The sequence below is a fragment of the Culex quinquefasciatus genome, chromosome 1, assembly GCF_015732765.1.
Source record: "Culex quinquefasciatus strain JHB chromosome 1, VPISU_Cqui_1.0_pri_paternal, whole genome shotgun sequence".
NCBI lineage: Eukaryota > Metazoa > Arthropoda > Insecta > Diptera > Culicidae > Culex > Culex quinquefasciatus.
In genome coordinates, this window is record NC_051861.1 from 50,005,139 (window position 1) to 50,025,211 (window position 20,073).

Below are 20,073 nucleotides of genomic sequence, written 5' to 3' on the forward strand. Positions count from 1 at the left end.
TCAATTACAGACAGATTCGGTGTTCCCCTCGGGCGGAATTTACAATGATTGTTAGGGGCTCTTAAGCTTGCTCGTTGAATATTTTTTGTTCGAACTTGTGCTATTTTGAAAGGATTTACATAAAATATAAATTTTCTCATTTTAACCATCTCTACTTCAAATACAAAAAAGTTTCTATTAAAATCTGATAAGTGGGTCCAGGGGCGCCGACTAGTCCAAAATGTTGGGGGGCACGGTTGTTTTTGGAATCGATAGGTAAGATTGGCGATTAGATGTTAAAGTTTATCGTGTATCACGAATTTTAACAATTTTATTACGATGGGATTAGATTTTTTTCATCCGGAATCCTTTTTTTTTACGAAAAAGATAATAAATCATAACAAGATTGAGAATGTTTGGAAGGCGAATTCCTTCTCATTGGCATATTCTAACTTATTATCTAGAAGTAACAGAAAATAATAAAAATAAATAATTTAAACTTCAGAAATTTAAAAATACAAATACTCATTTAAAAAAACATCCATTTTTCAAATCTGCAATTTAGAAAAAAATTACAGATACACAAAATTCAATACTCCAAAATAAAAAAAATACGAAATAAAAAAATTCTAGGGTTAAAAAAACTCATGGCTTGAAAATGATAAGAAATCAAAAGCAGAAGTTCAGAAATTTAAGCAATCAGAAATTTAAAAATAACAAAAAAATTCAATGTTTAAAAAAATCGAAAATTAAAAAATTATGATACATCAATTAATTTTTTAAGAATTTAAGAATTTAAGAATTTAAGAATTTAAGAATGAGCAGTTCTCTAGGATTTCGGTCATTCGATTTTTTTTGTATTTTTTAATCCGACTGAAACTTTTTTGGTGCCTTCGGTATGCCCAAAGAAGCCATTTTGCATCATTAGTTTGTCCATATAATTTTCCATACAAATTTGGCAGCTGTCCATACAAAAATGATGTATGAAAATTCAAAAATCTGTATCTTTTGAAGGAATTTTTGATCGATTTGGTGTCTTCGGCAAAGTTGTAGGTATGGATACGGACTACACTAGAAAAAATAATACACGGTAAAAAAATTTGGTGATTTTTTATTTAACTTTTGTCACTAAAACTTGATTTACAAAAAACACTATTTTTAATTTTTTATTTTTGATATGTTTTAGAGGACATAAAATGCCAACTTTTCAGAAATTTCCAGGTTGTGCAAAAATCATTGACCGAGTTATGAATTTTTAATCAATACTGATTTTTCAAAAAATCGAAATTTTGGTCGTAAAATTTTTAACTTTATTTTCGATGTAAAATTAAATTTGCAATCAAAAGTACTTTAGTGAAATTTTGATAAAGTGCACCGTTTTCAAGTTATAGCCATATTTAAGTGACTTTTTGAAAATATTCGCAGTTTTCATTTTTAAATTAGTGCACATGTTTGCCCAGTTTTAAAAATATTTTGAAAAGCTGAGAAAATTCTCTATATTTTGCTTATTCGGACTTTGTTGATACGACCTTTAGTTGCTGAGATATTGCAATGCAAAGGTTTAAAAACAGGAAAATTGATGATTTCTAAGTCTCACCCAAACAACCCACCATTTTCTATCGTCAATATCTTAGCAACTAATGGTCCGATTTTCAATGTTAATATATGAAACATTTGTGAAATTTTCCGATCTTTTCGAAAAAAATATTTTCAAAATTTTCAAATCAAGACTAACATTTCAAAAAGGCCAAACATTCAATATTACGCCCTTTTAAAATGTTAATCTTGATTTGAAAATTTTAAAAATATTTTTTTCGAAAAGATCGGAAAATTTCACAATTGTTTCATATATTAACATTGAAAATCGGACCATTAGTTGCTGAGATATTGACGATAGAAAATGGTGGGTTGTTTGGGTGAAACTTAGAAAACATCAATTTTCCTGTTTTTAAACCTTGCATTGCAATATCTCAGCAACTAAAAAGTCGAATAAGCAAAATATAGAGAATTTTCAGCTTTTCAAAATATTTTTTCAAAACTGGGCAAACATGTGCACTAATTTAAAAATAAAAACTGCGACTATTTTCAAAAAGTCACTTAAATATGGCTATAACTTGAAAACACTTTATCAAAATTTCACTAAAGTACTTTTGATTGCAAATTTGATTTTACATCGAAAAATGAAGTTGAAAAATTTACGACCAAAATTTCGATTTTTGAAAAATCAGTATTGATTAAAAATTCATAACTCGGTCAATGATTTTTGCACAACCTGAAATTTCTGAAAAGTTGGCATTTTATGTCCTCTAAAACATATCAAAAAAAAAAATTAAAATAGTGTTTTTTGTAAATCAAGTTTTAGTGATAAGTTAAATAAAAAATCACCAAATTTTACCGTGTATTATTTTTTCCAGTGTAGTCCGTATCCATACCTACAACTTTGCCGAAGACACCAAATCGATCAAAAATTCCTTCAAAAGATACAGATTTTTTCATACATCATTTTGTATGGACAGCTGCCAAATTTGTATGGAAAATTATATGGACAAACTAATGATGCAAAATGGCTTCTTTGGGCATACCGAACACCAAAAAGTTTCAGTCGGATTAAAAAATACAAAAATTAAAATTGAAGAAAAAAGACCGATTTCGTAGAGAATTGCTCAATTTAAGAATTTAAGAATTTAAGAATTTAAGAATTTAAGAATTTAAGAATTTAAGAATTTAAGAATTTATGAATTTAAGAATTTAAGAATTTAAGAATTTAAGAATTTAAAAATTTAAGAATTTAAGAATTTAAGAATTTAAGAATTTAAGAATTTAAATTTAAGAATTTAAGAAGTTAAGAATTTAAATTTAAGAATTTAAGAATTTAAGAATTTAAGAATTTAAGAATTTAAGAATTTAAGAATTTAAGAATTTAAGAATTTAAGAATTTAAGAATTTAAGAATTTAAGAATTTAAATTTAAGAATTTAAGAATTTAGAATTTAAGAATTTAAGAATTTAAGAATTTAAGAATTTAAGAATTTAAGAATTTAAGAATTTAAAATTTAAGAATTTAAGAATTTAAATTTAAGAATTTAAGAATTTAAAATTTAAATTTAAGAATTTAAGAATTTAAGAATTTAAAATTTAAAATTTAAGAATTTAAAATTTAAGAATTTAAGAATTTAAGAATTTAAGAATTTAAGAATTTAAGAATTTAAGAATTTAAGAATTTAAAATTTAAGAATTTAAGAATTTAAGAATTTAAATTTAAGAATTTAAAATTTAAAATTTAAGAATTTAAGAATTTAAGAATTTAAGAATTTAAAATTTAAATTTAAGAATTTAAGAATTTAAAATTTAAGAATTTAAGAATTTAAATTTAAGAATTTAAGAATTTAAGAATTTAAGAATTTAAGAATTTAAAATTTAAGAATTTAAGAATTTAAGAATTTAAGAATTTAAGAATTTAAGAATTTAAGAATTTAGAATTTAAGAATTTAAGAATTTAAGAATTTAAGAATTTAAGAATTTAAGAATTTAAGAATTTAAGAATTTAAATTTAAGAATTTAAGAATTTAAGAATTTAAAATTTAAGAATTTAAGAATTTAAGAATTTAAATTTAAGAATTTAAGAATTTAAGAATTTAAGAATTTAAGAATTTAAGAATTAAGAATTTAAGAATTTAAGAATTTAAATTTAAAATTTAAGAATTTAAGAATTTAAGAATTTAAGAATTTAAAATTTAAGAATTTAAGAATTTAAGAATTTAAGAATTTAAGAATTTAAGAATTTAAATTTAAGAATTTAAGAATTTAAGAATTTAAGAATTTAAGAATTTAAGAATTTAAGAATTTAAGAATTTAAGAATTTAAGAATTTAAGAATTTAAGAATTTAAGAATTTAAGAATTTAAGAATTTAAGAATTTAAGAATTTAAGAATTTAAGAATTTAAGAATTTAAGAATTTAAGAATTTAAGAATTTAAGAATTTAAAATTTAAGAATTTAAGAATTTAAATTTAAGAATTTAAGAATTTAAGAATTAAGAATTTAAGAATTTAAATTTAAGAATTTAAGAATTTAAGAATTTAAATTTAAGAATTTAAGAATTTAAGAATTTAAGAATTTAAAAATTTAAGAATTTAAGAATTTAAGAATTTAAGAATTTAAGAATTTAAGAATTTAAGAATTTAAGAATTTAAGAATTTAAAATTTAAGAATTTAAGAATTTAAAATTTAAGAATTTAAAATTTAAGAATTTAAGAATTTAAATTTAAGAATTTAAATTTAAGAATTTAAGAATTTAAGAATTTAAGAATTTAAGAATTTAAGAATTTAAGAATTTAAGAATTTAAGAATTTAAGAATTTAAAATTTAAGAATTTAAGAATTTAAAATTTAAGAATTTAAGAATTTAAATTTAAAATTTAAGAATTTAAGAATTTAAGAATTTAAAATTTAAGAATTTAAGAATTTAAATTTAAAATTTAAGAATTTAAGAATTTAAGAATTTAAGAATTTAAAATTTAAGAATTTAAGAATTTAAGAATTTAAGAATTTAAGAATTTAAGAATTTAAGAATTTAAGAATTTAAGAATTTAAGAATTTAAAATTTAAGAATTTAAGAATTTAAATTTTAAATTTTAGAATTTAAAATTTAAGAATTTAAAATTTAAAATTTAAGAATTTTAGAATTTAAGAATTTAAGAATTTAAGAATTTAAGAATTTAAGAATTTAAGAATTTAAGAATTTAAGAATTTAAGAATTTAAGAATTTAAGAATTTAAGAATTTAAGAATTTAAGAATTTAAGAATTTAAATTTAAGAATTTAAGAATTTAAGAATTTAAGAATTTAAGAATTTAAGAATTTAAGAATTTAAGAAGAATTTAAGAATTTAAGAATTTAAGAATTTAAGAATTTAAGAATTTAAGAATTTAAGAATTTAAGAATTTAAATTTAAGAATTTAAGAATTTAAGAATTTAAGAATTTAAAATTTAAAATTTAAGAATTTAAGAATTTAAAATTTAAGAATTTAAGAATTTAAGAATTTAAGAATTTAGAATTTAAGAATTTAAGAATTTAAGAATTTAAGAATTTAAGAATTTAAGAATTTAAGAATTTAAGAATTTAAGAATTTAAGAATTTAAGAATTTAAATTTAAGAATTTAAGAATTTAAGAATTTAAGAATTTAAGAATTTAAGAATTTAAATTTAAGAATTTAAGAATTTAAGAATTTAAGAATTTAAGAATTTAAGAATTTAAGAATTTAAGAATTTAAGAATTTAAGAATTTAAGAATTTAAGAATTTAAGAATTTAAGAATTTAAGAATTTAAGAATTTAAGAATTTAAGAATTTAAGAATTTAAGAATTTAAGAATTTAAGAATTTAAGAATTTAAGAATTTAAGAATTTAAGAATTTAAGAATTTAAGAATTTAAAATTTAAGAATTTAAGAATTTAAGAATTTAAATTTAAGAATTTAAAATTTAAGAATTTAAGAATTTAAGAATTTAAGAATTTAAAATTTAAGAATTTAAGAATTTAAAATTTAAGAATTTAAGAATTTAAGAATTTAAGAATTTAAGAATTTAAGAATTTAAGAATTTAAATTTAAGAATTTAAGAATTTAAGAATTTAAGAATTTAAATTTAAAATTTAAGAATTTAAGAATTTAAGAATTTAAGAATTTAAGAATTTAAGAATTTAAAATTTAAGAATTTAAAATTTAAGAATTTAAGAATTTAAGAATTTAAGAATTTAAATTTAAGAATTTAAGAATTTAAGAATTTAAGAATTTAAATTTAAAATTTAAGAATTTAAATTTAAGAATTTAAGAATTTAAGAATTTAAGAATTTAAGAATTTAAGAATTTAAGAATTTAAGAATTTAAGAATTTAAGAATTTAAAATTTAAGAATTTAAGAATTTAAGAATTTAAAATTTAAGAATTTAAGAATTTAAATTTAAGAATTTAAGAATTTAAGAATTTAAGAATTTAAGAATTTAAGAATTTAAGAATTTAAAATTTAAATTTAAGAATTTAAGAATTTAAAATTTAAAATTTAAGAATTTAAGAATTTAAAATTTAAGAATTTAAGAATTTAAAATTTAAGAATTTAAATTTAAGAATTTAAGAATTTAAGAATTTAAGAATTTAAGAATTTAAGAATTTAAAATTTAAGAATTTAAGAATTTAAGAATTTAAGAATTTAAGAATTTAAGAATTTAAGAATTTAAGAATTTAAGAATTTAAGAATTTAAGAATTTAAGAATTTAAGAATTTAAAATTTAAGAATTTAAGAATTTAAGAATTTAAATTTAAGAATTTAAGAATTTAAATTTAAGAATTTAAAATTTAAGAATTTAAATTTAAAATTTAAGAATTTAAGAATTTAAAATTTAAGAATTTAAGAATTTAAGAATTTAAAATTTAAGAATTTAAGAATTTAAGAATTTAAGAATTTAAGAATTTAAAATTTAAGAATTTAAGAATTTAAGAATTTAAGAATTTAAGAATTTAAGAATTTAAGAATTTAAAATTTAAGAATTTAAGAATTTAAGAATTTAAGAATTTAAGAATTTAAGAATTTAAGAATTTAAGAATTTAAGAATTTAAGAATTTAAGAATTTAAGAATTTAAGAATTTAAGAATTTAAGAATTTAAGAATTTAAATTTAAAATTTAAGAATTTAAAATTTAAGAATTTAAGAATTTAAGAATTTAAGAATTTAAGAATTTAAGAATTTAAGAATTTAAGAATTTAAGAATTTAAGAATTTAAAATTTAAGAATTTAAGAATTTAAGAATTTAAGAATTTAAGAATTTAAGAATTTAAGAATTTAAGAATTTAAGAATTTAAGAATTTAAGAATTTAAGAATTTAAGAATTTAAATTTAAGAATTTAAGAATTTAAGAATTTAAGAATTTAAGAATTTAAGAATTTAAGAATTTAAGAATTTAAAATTTAAGAATTTAAGAATTTAAGAATTTAAGAATTTAAGAATTTAAGAATTTAAAATTTAAGAATTTAAGAATTTAAGAATTTAAGAATTTAAGAATTTAAGAATTTAAGAATTTAAGAATTTAAGAATTTAAGAATTTAAGAATTTAAGAATTTAAATTTAAGAATTTAAGAATTTAAGAATTTAAGAATTTAAGAATTTAAGAATTTAAGAATTTAAGAATTTAAGAATTTAAGAATTTAAGAATTTAAGAATTTAAGAATTTAAGAATTTAAGAATTTAAGAATTTAAGAATTTAAGAATTTAAGAATTTAAGAATTTAAGAATTTAAGAATTTAAGAATTTAAGAATTTAAGAATTTAAGAATTTAAGAATTTAAGAATTTAAGAATTTAAGAATTTAAGAATTTAAGAATTTAAGAATTTAAGAATTTAAGAATTTAAGAATTTAAGAATTTAAGAATTTAAGAATTTAAGAATTTAAGAATTTAAGAATTTAAGAATTTAGAATTTAAGAATTTAAGAATTTAAATTTAAGAATTTAAGAATTTAAGAATTTAAGAATTTAAGAATTTAAGAATTTAAGAATTTAAGAATTTAAGAATTTAAGAATTTAAGAATTTAAGAATTTAAGAATTTAAGAATTTAAGAATTTAAATTTAAGAATTTAAGAATTTAAGAATTTAAGAATTTAAGAATTTAAGAATTTAAGAATTTAAAATTTAAGAATTTAAGAATTTAAGAATTTAAGAATTTAAGAATTTAAGAATTTAAATTTAAGAATTTAAGAATTTAAGAATTTAAGAATTTAAGAATTTAAGAATTTAAGAATTTAAGAATTTAAGAATTTAAGAATTTAAGAATTTAAGAATTTAAGAATTTAAGAATTTAAGAATTTAAGAATTTAAGAATTTAAGAATTTAAGAATTTAAGAATTTAAGAATTTAAGAATTTAAGAATTTAAGAATTTAAGAATTTAAGAATTCAAGAATTTAAGAATTTAAGAATTTAAGAAAAAACGTTTAAAATGGATTCCCAATATTCAATCCTGCTGATTTCCTGAAAAAAATTTTTGTTTTTCTTTTTTCTGATTTTTTGGCATATTTTTTGAGGGTGCAGTTAAAATTTCTTTAACCTTTTTATTTTTTAAATCGATCATAAATTGCAGAAGGGATACACTTGTGTTTTTTTAGATTATAATGTGGAATTGTCTCAGATTATGTTTAAATTTGGCGGTTTCTCAGTAAAGCGGTGCGCTAGTTTTCAAAAATTTACTTTTTTTGAAACAGTTGTATTTTTCAGCTAAAATTGGTATAGAACGGTTAACAAAAGTATTTGAAATTTTTTCAAATCCTTTCTAAAATAACCTAAAAAATTATCGAATTTATCAGCAAAAATGTTAATGTAAAGCAGTCAACAAATGACCATTTTGAAAAGTGTTTCAGTTTATACTCGCTAAATCCTGATCTACAATGGCAAATCGCAGAATGTAGCGGTTGAAAACTTGATAATTGTTTTCGCAAGAATTTGCTTAAGTTTGATTGTAGATGAGGTACTATGGAAAAAGTACATTGGTTTTGTTTTTGGAACAACATGCACAGATAGAAATATTTTTAGCAAATCCGTAAAATCTATGTTGACGACATCTCTCAAATCATATACCGATGCCACTGTGCTCCTGTACTAAGCTTACTGATTTTCCTAGAGAGCACAGTGGTATAGATAAAACGTTGTCGATATAGAAAAAATGCATCTAAATCCAGAAAATTGTAAACAATTTTGTTTAAAAAATTTCAGCGATTTCGAAAACAACAAATGTTTTTAAACTATTTTGCGGATTCGCTTACAAGAATTTTATCAGTGTGTACAAACAATGTTCCATTTAAGTTTTAGATATTATTTTCAATTATTTCTTTTTTTTTATATTTGAAATAAGAATATTTTTTCAAAATTTCTGGGGGGGGGGGCACAATGTATGGGCTGCCCCCCCAGCCAAATTTTAGGGGGGGCAAAAAGTGCCGTGCCCCCCCAAAGTCGGCGCCCCTGAGTGGGTCATTTCGTCTCAACTGTACTCAAAACACACAAATTCGATATCGACTTTTTCTGATCAAGCGAAATTTGGGTGGAGCTATTGATTCTATCAAAACATGTAAATATCCCGATTTTAAACCCCTTCTTTTTTGGCACCACCCCAAAGTTTTGCGATTTTCGTCATTTTTTTTCAACATACTTCAGATTCAGATTTTCAGATTTTCGATTGGAATCAAACTTTGATGCATTTTGTGCAATTGAAAACTTTACATGCAATTTGCTCAATATACATCCAAATTAATTTTGAATTAAACGCAAAATTTAACGCCACCGTCGTGTTCCCCACACGATTTTACACAAATATATATTTTTTACTTGTTGGGCGAACTGAATTCTCTTGCGAATAAAACGTACCTGGCACATGGTGACAGGTTATCATGGAACGATGTTCTAGTTCATTTTTTAATTCAAAATTAAATTACATGTATACGGAGAAATTGCATAAAAAGTTATCAATTGAGAAACATGCACCAAAGTATAATTCTTATCAAAAATCTGATTACGCCATTAAATTTAGCGTCCAATTTTCTTAAAAAAAGCTGTCGAGTTTTGCTATCATTATTTTTTTTTGTTTCCAAGATATGACCAATGGTTCAAATTGAATCAAAATCGGGATTCTTCTTGGGATTCTTACATGTTTTGATATGGAGTAATACTCGTTGAAAGAGGACCACTATTTACGCACACAGAAAAAAAAAATTATGGTAATATTCATCAGGAAATGGTGACAGATTTGGTGTGAAAAATTTTTATAAATTTTACCTCAGAAAATGATGAATTTTCATCAGTTTTTAATGAATATTCATCAGGTTCACATTTTTACACATTTTTTTATGTAATATTACTCAAAAAAGAGGTAATATTCAACCTACCAAATTTTCAACATTCCAAAATTCAACTTTTTTTTCTGTGCAAGGTGCTCAAAAATCAAAAGCTTTGTACTTTTTCAATAGCCTCAATCATGTTATGAATGAAACCATGTTTGGTTGGTTTAATTTGTCCTCCCCTCGGCGCCACCAAGCTAAAACATTTTTTTTGGGATCTTATTTTTTTTTTCACTTAGGCGCGCCTACAAAAATGAAAATAAATTTTCAAAACTTTAACGAACCGTTGATCTTTAGGGGTGTTTCGGAAAGGAAATGAGCAAAGCTCGCCGGATTGATGTTATTTTAAGTGTGAGCAAAGCTTATTTTTTTTCTTCGCAACATTTTTTTTGTGTATACGTTTTCTCATACAATATTACATGCTTTTGCTCACAAAGGTGATGTGCATGCTTTTGCATGCGATTTTACCATTTTTTGCTTTGTACCTAATGGATAACTAAACATTTTCTATTTGAAAAATCGCAATTTTGATACTCCAGCGCCAAGATATTTGGGTTTCAGTGGGGAAAAAAAGTGCCAAAAATTTCTCATTTTTAGGGCTAACTGGTTTCAACGTTAATTTAACGAGTAGACACGCTAATTTGTAGGGAATATGGAACAAATAAGGAAAGCATTTGCTTGGCTTGGAAAAGTTGCATCAAAATCCAAGAATTGATAAAGAACTATTGTACCACCCTTCGAAGAAAAGTCATTTCATGTTTAACCTCCATTATCTTTGCTGACAGCAAGTATTGGATTCATCTTTGATTTACCGTGAAGTGCGTTCAACCCTCGGTTCAAACAATTTAACATCCATAGGCTGGCTACGAAATTATTCAATTCAATTCAATTTATTTTGTCAGTAAATAATCAATTTACAATTCCGTATTTCTTATAACCTAATAGAGTTTTGGAGTTCCTTTCAACTATGGTTTACACTATAATTCATTTTGATGTAATTGGATATTGTAACAATGGATTTGGCAAGAGAAGGAACAATTAAAAAAAAACCTTCTAGATTTGCTAAGGAAAAGGATAGAAATAGAAAAGCTTAAAACTAAATCACAGTATGTTTTGTCTATTGACGTCGAAAAACTTCGCTGCACAAGGCAGCTTATCCGTTGTAGATGTACTTCATCATCAGCTCACTGAGAGCTTGGAATTGTTCTGCCTTGTTTCGACAGGCACGAAAGCGCGTGAGCATCTCTCCAGCAAGGGCGAAAAACTCAGGAAGCGTGAAGAGATCATCACCGGTAACATCAGCTTGTCCCGGGGGAGAACCGCCCCCAGTAGCGGCTACTCTAGCGTACGAACCTCCCCAACCGGGAGGGAACGCTGGGTTGGTCGATGGAGCCGCTCCGCCGCCAGCTGCTGCAGCGGTCGAGCTCGAAGTCTTCGGAGGTTGGCGGGACGCTGGCGCTTTCTTCTTCTTGTCCTGCTCCTCGATGTACTTTTTCCGCGCGGCACAGCCACGGAAATTCGCCGTGTGGTTTCCACCACAATTGGCGCACTTGACACGTGCTTTGTGCTGCTGGGCGTTTTCCCCCAGTTGGTCTTTCCGCGGAAGACTACACCTTTCGGTGAAGTGGGTCTCACCGCACTTTACACACCGGGGTGGGAGATTGCAGTTTCTTGAGCCGTGTCCGAATTTCTGACAGCGGTGGCATTGGGCTGCGTCGGCCGGATTCTTCGTGTAGAATCGCCACGTCACAAAGAAGCCGTCCAGTGCTTTGATCCGCCGTAGGTCCTGGATTTTGACGGACCCGCGATCGAAGTACAGGAGGTACAAGGTGTACGTACCAATCACCGTAGACGATTTTGAGAGCACCTTTATCTCTCGAGGCTTAACCTTGACGCCCGTCAGGTGTTCTTCCAGGTCGGAGATCGGGCGGTCCGGATATCCCTGAAGGACGATCTTCACTGGGACCTTCTCTGCAGGATCAAATGTGAAGAATTTGAAGTTTCGCAACTTCAACTTCTTCACCACCAAGTCGAAATGCAGCTTCTTGTGTGTAATGACTTGCACAGAAGTTTTGCTAATTTTGAGACAATATTGGAGTCCTCAAGCAACTCGTCAACATCGTCAGCCAACGTATCCAAAACAAAAATTGGAGGTGGTCGTCGTTCCTTCGGAGAGTTACCATTTTTCTGCTTTCCTTGCTTGCGCGCAAGTTCATCATCGTCATCGTCGTCGCTAGCACTGCTGCTGTCACTGGCGGTGTTGTTTTCTTCTCCACTCAGCATCTCAAATTCGTTGCTGGTGGGAACGTTGGAAGTGGTTGTTGTCGTAGTGCTGGTGGACTGCTGCTGCTGCTGCTGCTGGTCGGAAGTACTTCCGGATGCCCGGGTCGATTGTCTCGTCCGTACCGGGGACTCACGTGGACGGTATGACACGTGTAAAAATGAAGGATCGGTGACGTCACCGGGCACAAGTCTGAAGAGCTCCGAACACTTGACTGTTGCTGGCTGGTGTTGCCAGTCCCGATGTGGCTACGAAATTATGGGAAAGTAAAGCAATATTTTTCAACAATCTGTGGCACTTGAATTTTCAGGTAATTTTGTTGCCAGTTACTCAAAAGTATTAACTCCCCACTGCCCTTTCAAGACAAATCAAAATAGTCCAAATGATTCTGAAAAAATAAACAGAGCACAGAGCTTCCCATTTATACCAACTTCGTTCAGAACGTGTCCTTTTATCGTTTTATGGACGGGAAACTGCCAGGCAGCCGCGGTCCCTACTCCAGATGAAGTCACACTTGGCAAACACATCAAGCACCATCACACACATCATAATTGGCTACTAATGCACAATAACTGTCGTGAGCAGTCCATGGGTTTAACGGTCCCCCAGTTAGCTGGTTGACACAGTAAAAAAGTTCTGGATATTGTTGAGAAACAATTTAACCATCAAATAAAACTTCATTTTTCACAGTGTAACAACCTCCAAAAAATGGGTCAAAAGAGGACTTTCCCCCTCAAAATCCCAACACCCCGGGGCGATACTTACGTCCAAATCGCTCAGCTCGCTGTGGGTGTCGTGCTGGATGTCCTTGATGTCCATCCCCAGATCGCAGTCGCTGGCCCGCAAGTGGTGATTTCGGTGGTAGTTGGCGTGCAGCGTGTTTGAGTTGTTGATCTGGACGCTGTTGAGCAGGATATTGGAGCTGGTCCGGCTGAGAGCCTTCCGCTGCCGGATTGCCTCCCTGCGACGATGGAAAGGAAATTATATGGACGTTGGACTAAACTGCCACGAGTACGACACGGGTGCATGGCGAATAGTTAATTTTCAAATTACTCTTAATCAACTGTGTTTACAAAAGAGAAATTGGATGCACTTCTGTTAAATTGTAAGGAAAACTCGACTTACTTAAATATCCTGTAGTACATCGTAATCATGACGATTCCCGGGATCCAGAAGCTGATCGAACTGGAGATGATTGCGTACGCCTTGTTGACCACGAAAATGCACATTTGTGGATTGTCCTTGAGGGTCTCGAGATGTTCGGATGTCGTGTACCAGCCGAGGAAGATGGGCGTAAAGGATATCAGAGCCGGAAGCACCCACACGTTGGCCAACATGAAGCCAACCGTTCGATGCGTCATGTACAGCGGATACTCGAGGGGTCGCACGATGGCAAAGTATCTGCAGATTAGAAGGTATAAAATTGAAGTAATGATTAATTAGAAAGCAAGTTTGGGTACTGAACAAAGTAAATCATGATATGATCATTAATCTTTTGCTAACTTTTCAAATATTTCCAGTTCTATGAAGATTATTTACCAATTTCCTCATGTTTTGCATCAAAAAAAGTACAATAAGCTTTGAGTTGGATCAAATTGTGATGAAAAAAGTTAGTTTCAAAGCATCAAACAACTGTTCCAGTTGCAAGAGCTTGAACTTCTCACTCAAAGTTGCCCAAGCCTTATCAACATTTTCATCTTCCCAAGTTGACAACCACTCTGCTCCCCGTGTTAAAGTTGTCACAGTTAACGGCGCAAAAGCACAACTGTTGAAGTGATGTTCTGTCACCGTACCTCGAGCCCGGGGTCGCCTCCCGTTTCCGCACTTTCGCACTTCCGGATCACGGCAGCGTTGCCAACCTTTTTCCAGAGTGTTTCCGGCTGGAAACGGTGGAAGGTATAATAATGAGAGTGGAGTCAGCAGACTTGAGAGAATGAGGAAAGAAAAAAAAACACAGCAACGAAGGCTAGCCAAGCTGATGATAAAATACCAAGTTAATTAAAAGTTTTGCCTTATCATTTATCGCCTAGTGTTGATTTTCGTGTTTCATTTTCTCTCCTTCTGGGCCGCCGGAAGAGTCGCGGGGATTTTTTTCCCTCCCTCTACCGGTTCCTCCGGGGACGCTTCGGAACACTTTTTCACTTTCATTTTCATCGTCCCTAGTCGGTGTTGGTGGTGCCACAGTTATTAGCTTCTTATTGCTGAAGGCAGTTCTTACCTTCTGCTGAGATGGATGATGATGATGATGGTTGATTCATTGTTTAAATCAAGAAAATGAGACCTTGGTAAAGTCACATTAAGACGAAGGTAGAATCGTAAACCTTTTTCTAGATAAAATTGTGTCGTTTCAAGACAGATTGCTGACCTGAATTTCAGGAAGCAAATGTAACGAAAAAATGTAACTGATTTGTTTTTTTGCACCATGAAGAACTAATTTTTCATGATTAGATTTGATTTATATATTTAGGATTTAATAATGCTATATGGGTAATTCTCTACCAAATCACACGAAATCGGGAAAAGTTGCTCCGACGCCTCTTCGATTGTCGTGAAACTTTGTCCTAAGGGGTAGCTTTTGTCCCTGATCACGAGTTCGAGGTTCGTTTTTTTGATATCTCGTGACGGAAACTGTTTTTCAGGTTTCTGGGTTAATAAAGATTTGAAAAGTACATCAAATTTCCATTAAAATGAAAGTTCCAAAAAAATTTACAATCGTGTAACGGAAAATGGAAGAGATATTTTATAACTTTTTGAGTGTTTTTTTTTTTTGATGAAAAATACTTTTTTTTAATTTTGAGTACGTCATCAAATCAGGCGTACAATTTTGCAAAAAAGTGTCTTTGACACCAAATTTCTATCTCATTACCGTTTTAGGCTGCAAATTATTTAAAAAAACAGGTCTTTTCACATGTTCAAAAAAGGAAGAGAACGTACCGCCCCTCCTTCACAAGATATCAACAAACAGACATCGGATTCGTGATCAGAGACCAAAATTACCCCTTAGGACAAAGTTTCACGCAAATCGAAAAGGGGTTGGGGCAACTGCTGTGTAAGTTGGCGAAGCAATACCCATATAATATTTGAATGTCATTATGCAATGCATAATATGAATGCTGCAAGCATTCAAACTTAAATATCGCTTATGTTACCATGTAACCACTCTCAATTTACTCGATGTGAAGTACCAAATTTGATCGAATTACGCACAATTAAAACGCAATCAACAATGCCAATTTGAGTAGCAATTTTGTTATAAACCTACAACCCACAAATTACGGAGACTTCAATCGCTGCGGAAAACAAAAACCCACACTCATTTTGCTAATGGAATTTCCATTAAAACGCACGCACACACCACGCTAAAAAAACAAACACTCGCAGGTGAGTTCACAGAGTGTTAGTGCTTGAAGCAACATTCGCACTCACACATGCATTCGCACCAATATATTTAAAAAATTATGCCAGCCCTGCTGGTTCCACTAAAGTAAACAATACAGCAATACTGCTAATGTGATTTAAAATTTAATTTTATAACTATACAGATACCGTTGCAAACATATTTTTTTAGGTTTATGGGCAAAAAAATATAATTTTCTAAACTCATGGTTTCAACATTTTAATGAACAAAGTGTTATAAAATGCATATACACCAGTCCAGTTGTTTTTCAATCATTGGTTTACAAATATCTTAACATTGACAACTTTTTTTATTCTTTGCGATTTTTTTTGCGGAGCTGTACATCGGAATTTCATAACAATTCAAAAGATGTTTAAACGAGCCCAAACATCCTAAATATGATTATCAATGCAGAGAAATGCATTTTTGATTATTTTCAGATGTTTAAATTTCTATTTTCATGGAAATTTTTAAGTTTTTGGGAAAAAAAATATTTTGTTGCCCTTTGATTTTTCAGATCAATTTTGATGGGGGGAGGGGGGACGACAGAAAATTTTGTTAAATATTTGCAACGGCCTGAAATTAAAACAAAAATTAAGGGTTATATATTTGAAAATTTTGTCATTTATGAAAATTTAAATAATAACATAAGGATATTTCTGCAATCATTTTTCTTTGCAATTAATTTGGTTGAAACTTGATTTGTCATGCAATTTCGATAAGTTTAAACATATTTTTTGTTTTACAATTCCATCGTGAAACTATTTACTTTTATTTACAGAATAGAATAGTAACGCTTCAAATAAATACTGAAAAAATCTACTTTTCAGCACTCAAGTTGAACTTTTCAGCACTTGTTAAGGAAGTATTTTTTTTATTTCAACGGTTAATTGACAAACTACATGAATGTTTTACTTTTAAGTCCATCCAAAGGGTGATTTTCGGAGCTGCAAAAAATGTTGTGTGAAACTCGTTGCAAAACTCGTTTTTTTTTCAGCACCCGTCGTATCGATCCAACTCGTTGAACCTCGTTGGATAAATGTACGACTAGTGCTTAAAAAATCGTTTTTTTGTAACTTGTTGCATGAATTATTTTTTTTTATTGTGTTGAAATATGCAACGAGTTCCAAAAAAATATGTTGATAGTTCTTATAGCACTTCTTTTATAGTTTTTTTTTTGCTATGAATCGGAAATTAAAAAGAGTTCTTTCTTCTGTTATCTTAATATCATTACATATATTTTTAATCTTCCTGGGGTGTTAAGAAAAACTTACGTTAAAGGTGTTAAGGGGTCTATATGACCCCGGAATTGAAAATGCTGGCAAAAATACATTTTGCAACAGATTTTCGTTCTTTTGGGCGCAAATGAAAGGTATGGATGTCTAGAAAGGCACCTGTGCTATGCGGACCCGATTTGGCCACTTTGGTTCCTGGGAATCGATTCCAAAGGAAGAAATTTTCCGGCAAACCGGCTCTCCGGAATTTTATTATATTTAGCTATGGATTAATGCATAATAAACTATATATAATATCTAAAAATACGAGTCATACGTCCCGGAACAGGTTGCATGCCATTTGGATCATATTTGGCCACTCTGGAACCGGTTCCGGATACCCTGGAAGTGGCCAAATGGCTAATTTGGTAAAAGCCTATCGTGCGACATATCAAACTTCATGCACACTGGCTTTTACAAAAATATCAATCTGGCCACTTCTAGGGTATCCGGAACTGGTTCCGGAGTATCCGGAATATGCAGGGTGCATAGCATGTAATTCCATGAGGTTTGATATGTCGCACGATAGGTTTATACCAAAATAGCAATCTGGCCTCTTCCAGGGTATCCGGAACCGGTTCCGGAGTGGCCAGACATGGTCCAATTGGCTTTTTGCTGATTCCAGTGTGCATGGCATGTAATGCCATGAAGTTTGATATGTCACACGATAGGCTTTTACCAAAATAGCCATTTGGCCACTTCAAGGGTATCCGGAACCGGTTCCGGAGAGGCCAGATATGGTCCAATTGGCTTTTTGCTGGTTCTAGTGTGCATGAGATGTAATTCCATGAAGCTTGATATGTCGCTCGATAGGCTTTTACCAAAATAGCCATTTGACCACTTCCAGGGTATCCGGAACCTGTTCCGGAGTGGCCAGATATGGTCCAATTGGCTTTTTGATGGTTGCAATGTGCATGGCTTGTAATTCCATGAAGTTTGATATGTCACACGATAGACTTTTACCAAAATAGCCATTTGGCCACTTCCAGGGTATCCGGAACCGGTTCCGGAGTGGCCAAATATGATCCAAAAGGCATGCAACCTGTTCCGGGGCGTATGACTTGTATTTTAAGATATTATATATTGTTTATTATGCATTAATCCATAGCTAAATATAATAAAATTCCGGAGAGCCGGTTTGCCGGAAAATTTGTTCCTTTGGAATCGATTCCCAGGAACCAAAGTGGCCAAATCGGGTTCGTTTAGCACAGGTGCCTTTCTAGACATCCATACCTTTCATTTGCGTCCAAAAGAACGAAAATCTGTTGCAAAATGGATTTTTGCCAGCATTTTCAATTCCGGGGTCATATAGACCCCTTAACACCTTTAACGTAAGTTTTTTTGTAGCGCCCTTTCTAGGTGGCCCTGGAGATTGCTTCCGGTTGCAAAATGTTTAGTTTACAAAGTTTGAAAAAGTCAGAAAGTTTCAAGTTTGTAAGTAAGGATGAATAAAAGTTACAGCACATTTTATAAGCCGTCTGGGTCATATAGACCGTAACAGTTTTGGAAGGTTAAGAATCAACTTTGATTTCTGTTCACGAGCGAATATATAGCGGGATGTTACAAGGGTGGAGAATTTAATTTCTTAATTTTTTGCCTTCCTCACTGAGGTAAGGCTATAATCCTGCTCTAAAAATGAACTTTTTATTAAAAGCTCAAAGACCCACCTTCATATATACATATCGACTCAGAATCGAAAACTGAACAAATGTCTGTGTGTGTGTATGTGTGTGTGTGTGTGTGTGTGTGTGTATGTGTGTGTGTGTATGTATGTATGTGTTCAAAAATCTTGCCAAGTTTTCTCAGCACTGGCTGATCCGATTTTGATCGAACCAGTTGCATTCGACTTGGTTTAGGGTCCCATACATCGCTATTGAATTGTTTGAAGTTTCGATAAGTAGTTCAAAAGTTATGTATAAAAGTGAGTTTTCAAATATATCCGGATCTCACTTAAATGTATGTAAACGATGTCCGGAACCATCATCCGACCCATCGTTGGTTAGGTAATCAAGAGACCTTTTCAACGAGTCCACAAAATTGAAAATCTGGCAACCCTGTCTCGAGTTATGACCACTTAAGTGATATTTATGTACTTTTTTGAAGCCGGATCTCACTTAAATGTATGTAAATGATGTCCGGAACCATCATCCGACCCATCGTTGGTTAGGTAATCAAGAGACCTTTCCAACGAGTCCACAACATCGAAGATCTGGCAACCCTGTCTCGAGTTATGACCACTTAAGTGATATTTATGTACTTTTTTGAAGCCGGATCTCACTTAAATGTATGTAAACGATGTCCGGAACCATCCTCAGACCCATCGTTGGTTAGATAATCGAGAGACCTTTCCAACGAGTCCACAACATCGTAGATCTGGCAACCCTGTCTCGAGTTATGACCACATAAGTGATATTTATGTACCTTTTTGAAGCCGGATCTCACTTAAATGTATGCAAACGATGTCCGGAACCATCATCCGACCCATCGTTGGTTAGGTAATCAAGAGGCCTTTCCAATGAGTCCAAATAATTGAAAATCTGGCAACCCTGTCTCGAGTTATGACAGCTTAAGTTATATCTGTGTACTTATTTTTCTGGACCTAAAAAAATAGCTGAAATATGTGTCCAAACCACTCATATTACCCATTGTTGGTAAAAAGTGAGGAAGGCATCAACCACATAGGTGGATTAAGTTAGTGTTTTGAAAAGGCTTTGCTGCCCATGATCGCATAAATGTCCCATATGCATTTTGATCGATTTTGGATTAGATGATGAAATAACTTAATTGAATGGATTACTTTTAGCTACACTAATAATATTTATCACTTTGTTCCAGAAATAATTCTTTTTATGACTCTGTTTATCAACATAAACTATTCGTGACGTTAAAACGCAGACGCAAAAAGGGTGTTTCCTTGTCTCAGAAATTCTCTCGTTCTACTTAGTTGCATTCGACGGAAAATTTATCATATTTTCAAGATATGATCAGCTTTGGAAAAAAAGCACTTGATCGGGCTTTATACTTTTCTAGGGGTTCCTTGCCAAAAATAATTAGACCAGCATTTTTGGCCATTAGGGTGACCTACACTGTACCATTTGCCTAAATTTTCGCCACCATTTTTCAAAAAATCATAACATTGTGCCAATTCAACTGAATTTTGTTGTTTTGGACGGAAATGAAATGTGGTAAGTTCGCCTTTAAAAAAAATAGATCCAAAAAAACAGCCAAACAATCGAAAAAGTCGAATGAATACTTAAAATGACGTTTCGACCAAA

General features: G+C 29.8%; 1 protein-coding gene across 10 annotated transcripts in view; it reads right to left on the reverse strand.

Annotated features, from left to right (window-relative positions):
* LOC6047689 overlaps positions 1 to 20,073 on the reverse strand; it is a 228,695-nt gene that overhangs the window by 49,676 nt on the left and 158,946 nt on the right. For all 10 annotated transcript variants that reach the window (XM_038254492.1, XM_038254423.1, XM_038254465.1 and 7 more), the window contains 2 exons: positions 13,253 to 13,528; positions 12,893 to 13,088 (listed from right to left, as the gene is read on the reverse strand). In XM_038254492.1, coding sequence (XP_038110420.1) covers positions 12,893 to 13,088; positions 13,253 to 13,528 — 472 coding nt within the window. The remainder of the gene's footprint in view (positions 1 to 12,892; positions 13,089 to 13,252; positions 13,529 to 20,073) is intronic.